Source organism: Silene latifolia, chromosome Y (assembly GCF_048544455.1).
Source record: "Silene latifolia isolate original U9 population chromosome Y, ASM4854445v1, whole genome shotgun sequence".
NCBI classification, from domain to species: Eukaryota; Viridiplantae; Streptophyta; class Magnoliopsida; order Caryophyllales; family Caryophyllaceae; genus Silene; species Silene latifolia.
This window is the reverse complement of record NC_133538.1, coordinates 311,652,078-311,661,757: the sequence shown is the minus strand read 5'-3', so window position 1 is coordinate 311,661,757 and position 9,680 is coordinate 311,652,078. Positions and strand designations below refer to the sequence as shown.

General features: G+C 38.8%; 1 protein-coding gene across 48 annotated transcripts; it reads right to left on the bottom strand.

Moving 5' to 3' along the window:
• Window positions 1-1,490: 1,490 nt before the first annotated feature.
• LOC141633500 (endoplasmic reticulum oxidoreductin-2-like) lies at window positions 1,491-8,138 on the bottom strand. Of its 48 annotated transcripts, none has more exons than XR_012538278.1 (11): window positions 7,698-8,022; window positions 7,078-7,594; window positions 6,705-6,802; window positions 6,295-6,417; window positions 5,625-5,692; window positions 4,621-4,750; window positions 3,705-3,802; window positions 3,391-3,573; window positions 3,229-3,295; window positions 2,302-2,724; window positions 1,491-2,225 (listed from the first exon to the last, which is right to left on the bottom strand). XR_012538278.1 is itself a non-coding variant. In XM_074445962.1 (5 exons), the coding sequence occupies exons 3-5, from the start codon at window positions 6,710-6,712 to the stop codon at window positions 4,136-4,138; spliced, it is 276 nt and encodes a 91-aa protein (XP_074302063.1). In that variant the 5' UTR covers window positions 6,713-6,802; window positions 7,078-7,594; window positions 7,698-8,035; the 3' UTR covers window positions 3,883-4,135. The 48 variants fall into 48 exon arrangements, 1 of the variants encoding a protein (XP_074302063.1); XR_012538280.1 differs by having other exon boundaries at window positions 6,295-6,394; XR_012538283.1 differs by having other exon boundaries at window positions 3,705-3,876; window positions 6,295-6,394; window positions 7,735-8,022.
• Window positions 8,139-9,680: the final 1,542 nt, after the last annotated feature.

Genomic DNA, 9,680 nt, shown 5'->3' with positions numbered 1-9,680 from the left:
CTCTCTCTCTCTCTCTCTCTCTCTCTCTCTCTCTTGTCCTCCGTTTTCTTTCCCCATCTTATCTCCGAAGTCCTCGCGTCCACAATCACCTCCTTCTCCCCCCTCTTTCTCTCATAATACTCCTTCACTCTGTCCCCTCCACTTTGTCATCGAACTATTCATCTTAATCTGTGCTCCTTTTTCTCTCATCGTCTTCTCTCCGACGTCCTCGCGTCCTCAACCACCTCCTTCTCCCCTCTCTTTCTCCTTAACTTTCTCTCATAATACTCCTCCTCCCCTCTCTCTACTCCACTTTGTTCTCGAACTATTCATCCTTATCTTTCCTTCCTCTTTCTCCTCCCATCCCTTCCTCTTTTTCTTCCCTCTTATGGCTTGCATCCTGTGATTTGGACCAATCATGATAGATCTTGTGAGTCGATTACTTCAGAACCGGGTGATTTAAAACATAGTGCATCTTTTTTAGATTCAAGTGGATACGATATTGGTTAGTTGGCATTATTTCCTAACCATTCCTTCTTTAAATTTTGACTCTCTCCAATTCCTTCAAATTTCTCATTTTATTTATTAATTTTAATAATTAATTCATTGCTTTATCCATCATGCTAAACATTATCGTTTTCTTGTTTTAAAATAAATTGAAAAATAGAAAAATAGAAAAACCATCTTACAATCTTAAAATGTAAAAACCCTTTCGTCAACTTATTATAGGCTTATAGCCTCTATTTTCACTATACCAAGAAACATTATCGTTTTCTTGTTTTAAAATAAATATGCAATAAAAGGAAAAGAATTTGATAGCATAGAATTGTCGTTCAAAAATAAAGGCTCGAGAGAACAATTTCTTTACAATTCCCTCAAGTAACATGAATGTGTCTTACTTGATGTTGAGGTTAACACATGTTCCGTGAGGATTCCGTACAAAGTAAGTTCTCTCTTATGTTCAAGTAAGAGATTAATTACATAATGTCTTCAAAGTTGATTTACACAGATGGATTAAGACTTGTTAATACCGGGTAACATAGCCTATTTATCTACGAAAGTTTCGTTGTTCGTGCAATCTTGTGTATAGTCTAATAGTTTTCATGACCAGTCAGTCATTCGGCATTGTAATATCTGTATGGCCAGTTTTTGGTTAACACATGTAAATAGACACATTATTATTCATAATGTAAGTGAGTTATAACTTATAACCCACCAATTCGTATTCTAAACTCCCTTAATTTTGTTCTTTGATGAACATCTATCTAGTTTAATTGGATTATTTGTATAATAGCGTAGAAGAGGGGGTAACTCTCCAGCCGGCGCAAATTGCTGCCTGTTTATTTGGTTGAAACAAGAGAGGGAAGAAAGGATTTAGACAGTAGTTGGGTAAGTTGTTCTTCTTTCGACTCAACTGGAAATATCCCTAGTGATGGCAGCGAACTTCAATTTGTACGAATCTATGCCTGGTTTCTTTCTCTCAGTTCCAAAATGCTACAAGTGTATAAGAATTTGTGATAACCAGATGCACTGTATAATAAATTGCCATAAAAGAGTGTGCAATATTAACCAGTTAAACTATCGCGTTATGAATTTGTCACACTACACATGCATGCAAGTAAAGTAGACACTAATTACACTATATATGCTGATTGTTGAGTAATACCGATGGATCCTTAACCTAGAAATCTATGGAGTGTCGCGATCCAGCGTTGGGCCCAGTTTGCCTTTAACGGCTTCTTAGCAATCTCTCCCAGTAACTCCAACAGCTTCTCTGTCGGCTTTCTATCCGTTCTAGATCTTGAGTCTCGTGACATTTGCAGTGGAGTAGTGACGATCATCAGTACACAGTCAAGAGGGCATATTAATAAACAGCTCCTAATCTTTATTTTTCAAAGAATGTGACCAGAACAGAACAGTAACACTTTTTATTCTGTATATGATGGCCTGTAAGGCTCCGTGCGCTGCACTATACATGATCCTCCATTACACCGTCATTTGCGTGACAACATTGAGAACTACCAACAATCCCGACTGATAAACAATTAAAACAGACGATACATTTCAGAATTCACCTTCCTTTTGATTCAAGTCACTCTAATCTTGCTGCTCAGGAGTATCAGGATGAGGAACTGACTGTAAGAAACAAAGTTCTTCCTTAGACATGTGAATAATTGAGCATTGATTCATTCTCCATTGTACTAATGTCAACCTCTTTATCGTGGTTAAAACCCCGACTCTTCCCTCTGTAAGATGTTCAGATTAACATAAAAGCACCAAAAAATATAGCATTTTGAAATCGGATAGGAATTTTCAATTGACCTTTTTTCATTTCAGGCGGAGCTTCAGACACAATGTCAAATTTATCCTCTCTTTCCACATACACTTCAATTTTATCAAGCTCTTTGAACCGGGACAAAATGCACTCCATTTATCCACACAGTTCTTAGCCCATATGTATATCAAGTCAGTCTTGGATATCGAGACGATAATAGGTGGAACAGGACGCCAAGCAAAATTAATCAAGCCTTCTTTTGGAGGACCTTTAAGAATTTTAAACTGCGGCCATCACCATTCCAGATGTGTATCTTATGCTCTCCTGCAACAGTCAACTCGCCAATGATCCACTCACCGTTTCTACTGAAGCAAGGATCCTTCCGTTGTTTCTAGCAACCGGGTCGTGAAACTCGTAATACAACCCCAAGCTCTTTGTTCTTATGGCTCCAAGATCAGTCAACAGCTCACCTATTTTACAAAGAGATCTCAGGTCATCTTTCAACGGAAACTTATTCTCATAAACCCGAATAGTTCCGTCACTTGAATTTGTGGGAAGGTACTGACAATTTCTACTAAAGACAACGTTCTTAATCACAGCGCGCCTAGAAGGATAAACTACCGCTTGTAAATGAATACTATGCTGATCAATTATGAACATCTCACCCTTAGAATTGCCCACATAAACAAGATCGCCATAAATATTACAGCAAGATGGAATATGAGAAGCAGAATCTGTTACACTATCCGAGACTGAAATAGATAAGACGGTAGATTTTCCGGTGTTCATATCAACTAAGAATGGAGCCGAATATATAGGATTTACCAAGAATAGAGATGGAATAGAAGAGGCAGGATGTAGTTGAGCATGCAAAGAGATTAACTTTATAGTTGTTTGGGCTACCTTTTCTTCGGTAGCTACGTCCTAAAGAATCAATCTCTCTAAATGTTATCTATCGAGTGTCCGTATAGTACCTCCAAAACTGCAGCCTGAAATTCACCATCATGTTCAAAAATTATTCGTCATGATGACATCTTCGACCTGACAAACAATATATAACATGTCAATTTGGAAATCAGGACCTCCTCCAATGCACATATGATATGAGCACAGGTGAAGAGTAGCCGGCTTAGTACCTTATAAGGCTTATATCATCTGCCACATTCTGGTAATACGCCTGATTCTTGTACAAGATGTCCTGAAACTTGACTGGCCATTCTATAGACAGAAGGTCCCATTTCGTGTACCAGTTTGACTGTTTCTGAAATTCGGTTGAGAAGGTTTACAAGGGCTATCACTCAATTTCTTTGCAATTACAGCTGCAACAACGAACAATAAGTACGAATAAGAGTTTGAGCTTTTCTACAATCGCGTTGAAATGAGCAACATTCAGGTAACATAGAACTTAAAAACTTATATGTGAGGTCTCAAATGTAAAATTGTCTCGTACCAGAATCACTGAACACAGAATACAACAGCACTTGACAACTTCAGTACTAACATGATTTGATTAGTTGTCACCCTTGATTGAGAAAAAGGTCTTCAAAGCTGCGCTAAGACCAAGAACCTGAAGTTAACCCCATAATCGGTGTTTCTCACACCCTACGCAATCCATCAATGCACTGCATAATTGTTATACAGTCACTTCAATGATAAAATTAAGCATCTCATTGTAAAGATCTTTAGGAACTATTCCTTCCCTCCAAAATAGATTGACACCTTCAACTAAGGTTCATTTTTAAGTTAACGAGTACCGTAAGTACCGATCTTAACATAAATAAAAAATGGACCTCTATGTGAACCTACCAAATAAATAGAAAGTGATGTGATTATTTTGAATTGAGTATAGGTTATGACACTCATAGGGAAAGTTAAAGTACATTAAAGAAGTCGTCTAATCAAACTGAGCAAAAGTATACACACCTTTGTTTCTGCTCTGAGAGCGAAAAGGTGCGTGAAATATAAGTTTCTAACACGCTCTGGATATTTCAAAACCCAACCGTGCATTATCTCAAAATTCTGACCCCAATGTAGCCAGAAACCACAGTGTCAGAATACATATTTAACAACGCATACACCCTAGATCAAGCTTAGAAATCTAACAATGATTAGCTCAGAAACCGAAATTATGTTCTCTTTTAATTCTCTTTCAGAAACAACAAGCCCTATTCATAATTAATTTGGGATTAGCTAACATAAATAAAGTAAACTAAGGAGAATAAAAAAGTTTACAAAAGGAGATGAACTTTCTCTGTTGGGGTTAAAATAACCATGTCGAATAAATCAAACAGAATTGATTAAGCCTAGTCCAAACTTTTATATGTACACACATTTAAATGTCACCCAGAGCATGAAAACGATGATACCTTGTTGGTGCTTTCATCAAGGAGATAATCATCGGCAAGGAGATAATCATCTGCTGTGACTGAGATAGAGGTATGAAAACCAGATATTAGCTTGTACAGAACCTTTTCCTCTTGGCAGCCCCAGATGTATCTGCATAACACCATTGTATCAGGAATAAGCTCACGGATCTGAATGTGACACCCCCATACTCCAAGTGCCTTACCAGGACCACTTAAGGTATAAGAACGTCACCATCTCGGTTACCCGAGGCAATGATAATCAAATGACAATGAAGAAACATAATTTAAATAACAATATAGTTTAAAGTGATTACATGATCAAAACCAAAACTGTTAAACTGAAATACAAGATTCTCAGACGGTCTACTGCTAAAACTATCAAAGCTATAAAACATCGTCTGACACATCGGAAGACTTCTAACAGCCACGTGATGAATCATCCCATCTATCCCATACGAGTCATACCATACCTGCTCACCACCCCGAATGGATCACCACAGTTTTTAAAACATTTAAACGGGGTCAGCACTAATTATACGATACAAACCAACATGAAGCAAATACCAAGCAGCTCAATCAACACATCAATCCCCAGTCTCCATCATCAATCTCCACACAACTGACTACACACTAAAGTGTGTAGCCCCGCGCAGTACCCATCGCAATGTACTCTACACCGATGGGGGCCGCAGCCATTCCCACCTAAGCCCCGCTCATCTCATCGAGCGATAAACTCATGTTCCTTAATGTGCACATCCCTCCTGTGGCGGGTTCCACAGGAGGCGAATACAGGGCGTAAAGCCACTCCCGCAAGTGACTCCACTCAGCCAGGGACGCACCCCGAAGAACACAGACAGATAAACAGTAACCACAACACAAAATCAACAACCGTCTGAAACAATCAACAATATGAAATTACAACCGTCTGAATCAATCAACAATCAATAACTACAGCACAATCACCACACACATCATGTAGCTAATATTGAGTAGGGAAACCCTACCTGGAATGCAATCACTATTCAGACGATCTAGCAGCTGTCTCAAAATCTTTCTTCTATGAACCCTCCTCCTATACACATATTCATACAATCACTACCACAACAATATAATCATAAAACCCCCAATTCCCAAATTAGGATTTAACCAAAACTACCAAAATGCTATAAAAACGATACGTAAGATTTACCCTTGACGCAGGGATCACAATGATATCAAGAACGAATGAAACCGACTCCTCTAGCTCCGGGATTTGTCAATAAAGCGGAAGAACAAGGCAACGTAGGATGAATTCTCTCTTTATCAGTAGATTAGGTTTGCAAAAGTGTTTAGGAAGATGACGAAAAGTTATTAAATATTAATCCGCCTTATTAACAAAACCCGTCAAATATCACCCAAACACCGACTTACTCGATTGAGTAAGTCTCGTACTCGATCGAGTGCCAAGGCTACTCGATCGAGTACCCTACAGGCAGACTACCATTTCGTTACACAAACATACTTACTCGACAGAGTAAGCCCCACTCGATAGAGTACCGAAAGACTCGTAAAACCGTAGTATTACACTGAATGCAAATGCATGTTTTTCTTCTTTTAATTAGAGAGGGGGCAACCAGGGGTTAACACGAGGTAAGTTTTTTTACTATGAGAATTTTCATTAAATGCTTGTATAACCTTAATCAATCAGAATCCCGCTTGACGTTTCTAATCAATCAGAATAATCCTCCTCCAATGCCGTCACAAATGAAGCCCTTTTTCGCTTTGAAATCATACACTGAATTTCAGATCTTGACATTACTATACAATTTTATAAACAAAACTAATTCAAATCCAGAACAAAGAACTCGACATACAATAAACAAATTTCATTTTTTTAGTTATATGATCGCAGTACACAACAATTACAAAAAAATAACACGTATTAACCTTCTAACTTTAAAAAAAAAAAAAAAAAAAAAAAAAAAGTGACACTTGTGAATCACAAAATCTCATGGAAGACGGCACTTGAATATACATGTAGGTAAGTTGCTTCTAAGTTCTAGCCAAGTTATAGTAAGAGTGAACAAAAGAGAATAGAACAAGACCTGATCATAGTTAAGTTTGAACTTCATAAACTCATCTTCACAAGACTCTACCAATCTACCATACTTGCCAAGCTCTTCAGATTCTTCACTGGACTAACCTGACAGTCATCACCCGTAAATATAAGAGAACATGCTACTGAATTCCCACAACCACTAAATTTCTAGAAAGGAAATAGAACAAAAAACCGTCTCTGAAACGGGCCACTTCAGTAAATGAAGTTAACGACCACCTACAAAATGTAGTTTATCAATCACGGTGTTAAATCTAGGCCGCGATAGTGAACAAAAACTCAATGATTAAGGCTTAAAAGCTTTGAGCTGGTACCGGTCGCATATCAATGATTAACACTATGTAATGAATGCCTAACTGTACCTAAGTGTTGACAATGTCTTCATATCCAATATTGATGTCAGCCACAAGCTAAGAACCTACAACCAAAACAGAAAATAAGGAACTCCATTAAAATAGCAAGTATCTACAAACACCATTCCTCAGTTGGGTGGTAGATAGGGAGTAATATACATGAGATACAACAACAAGCTCTTCATCTTTCGACTGTCGCATTGATGCAATAGCTTGGTGTGAAAGAAGAGGCATGGAAGGAGAGTTTCATAAAATTAGCAAAAGGAGATTTAAAGTTGATCAATTTTCTAACGAAATTGATGCAAAACATCTAAAAAATCGAAACACATATGTTTTGAGTAGCTAGAAATTCCAAAGTAGCTGGTTGACTCGCCAACAATACAAGCAGACGGAAATACAGGATGATTCACAAAGCAAATTTGAACTTTAGGTTGATTTGAGCCTTTTGGCTTGCGTTAGGGTGGAAACCTCAAATTTTCGTTGAGGTATTGATTGAAATTAATCTCCTAAATAAATATCAAGCATCCTGCAAAAAGATAAAATAATTGTGTTAGTTTTGATAATTTAAAACACAAATGGAGCCCTAATTGCATAAATTCCCAAATAGTAGGAATGGTATGTGCTATAACCATAAAACCAATCGAGGAAGAGAAAGAGAGAAGGTACACGCATGGAGAAGCGAGATGGTAAAGGCGTCCTGTTGCTAGTAGTTAGGGAAGCAAAGGTGAAGAACAAAGGTGAAATGGAGAAGGGATATGGCGAAGACGTGAAGCAGGAGTTTTTGAGAAAAATGAAGGCGATCAAAACGTTGTGGTTGTGAAGATAGCCAGCAATGCAAGACCCGGAAAGGTAATGAATGGGCAGCATTGATTAACATTGCCCAAACCCGTATATGAGTTGTCCAGCCCAACTATGTGCTACTATTCATTCTACATGTTACTATATTCATTAGTCAATAGTAACACCTTTCTCATACATTTATAAAAGGTGTAAGATAAGATGTAAGATATACATATTACTTCCAAATATATCATTTAGTAGGTTGTGTCTCAATGGTTGACAACTTACATTTTTTTACCAGAGGTCAAGGGGTTGGTCTCCTCTAGGCTTTATTTTGATAAATTAACTTCTAATTTTTTTAATAATGTAATTATAAATGCATATTGACAGTATTCTTTAAATGCCTTTTATTATCTATAATAGAGACGATAAAATACCATCTCGTCAATATATTATTTCATTTTAAGTAAAATAAGGTCGGATCATTTTATTTCAAGTCAATCTGCTAGCTCTCAAGTCGCTAATGAGAAATCTCACCAATATATTTGTTCCGGGTGTAATTCCAGAGCAGTTATTTGTTACCACCCGTGCTTGTAGAATGACGTCTTTGGTTGGCTTCTCCTTTTGGTCTCAAAAACAAAATGAACAAACCGAGGGCTCGGCTTGGGGCCGAGCGAACTCACTCCGACGCTGCTCAAGTCGAGTAACTTAGAGAGGTAAGTTGTGGTTACTTGGCGAAGTATGTATTGTAGAGAGATAAGGAAGATATTACAGATGAATAGTGATTCTTAGGTTAAATTGTGGATCCCTCCTCGATGAGGGTTGAGGAGTATTTATAGACTTTCACCTTCACGTGGTGGCCAGTGGCTAGCGGTGGAAAGATCGATGTACCCTCGGTGATGGACCCATGGCGGTAGCCGACGGGCCCGATGACTCGCCGAGGGGTCTTGGATATAAGTTCGCGGATATGTGCCCCGGTGCTAGTTGTCTAAGCCGAGGCACCTGAGAGACAGTAACGGGGTTGCGTCGGTTAAGTTTGTCTAAGTCGTTGACTTCTTTGTGGATATCTTTGAGCTCGCTCATATGTTGACTTGGTCGGAGGGTGCGAGAATATGCCCCGTCAATTTGCCTCCGGCGTAGTCATGCGTGGTATGGGCTCCGATGTATGTTGAGCGTATATTCAGTGTAAGACAAAATTTTTACGCCCCGGCTTCTTCTACTTCGGCGTGGCTGCTGCTTAGGCGTACCATATCCCCCCTCCACATGGATGTGTAATGGACATCGAGATGTGGAAAAGAAAGTGGTCTTTGGTCGAGACCGAGGGTTGTGAGCGCCGTGTGCTTTTGATTGCCCCCGGCCGTAGGTGTTGACAAGCTTGGTTGATCATGTGGCCGTGGAGAATGATACTTAGGAGTTTGTTGAGGAAGATGAATGGCCGAGAGATTTGAAGGGGCGTGTTGAAGACGCTTGGTCACTGTTGCATTGATTGACGTTCAAATGTTGCAACGATTGACATTCCGTGGTTGCATGTCCGACACGTGTCTGTTTCTTTGATTGGGCGACGTTTCATGGGTCAGGCATACTGATTGGTCCTTCTTCATGGGCTTTCCCCTATAAATAGGGCAGTTAGTCCCTGAAATTGGCCACCAATTTCATTTTCTCTAAAAATTTTTTTATTTCTAGCCCTCTTTGACGAAACTTCTCTCTAGCTTTCAGAATTGTTACTTCGGCTAGCACTTTTCTTCAAGGTAAACAACCAAATTTTTCTCTTTTTAACTTGTAAGTTTTGTTGTAAACATGTCTTCTGCTGGTGTCGGACCTAGTAAACCTGC

Coding starts and splice junctions, on each gene's coding strand:
- LOC141633500 (XM_074445962.1), bottom strand. Junction 4,274..4,620: donor TTGATGAAAGCACCAACAAG/GTATCATCGTTT, acceptor CATTGGGGTCAG/AATTTTGAGATAATGCACGG.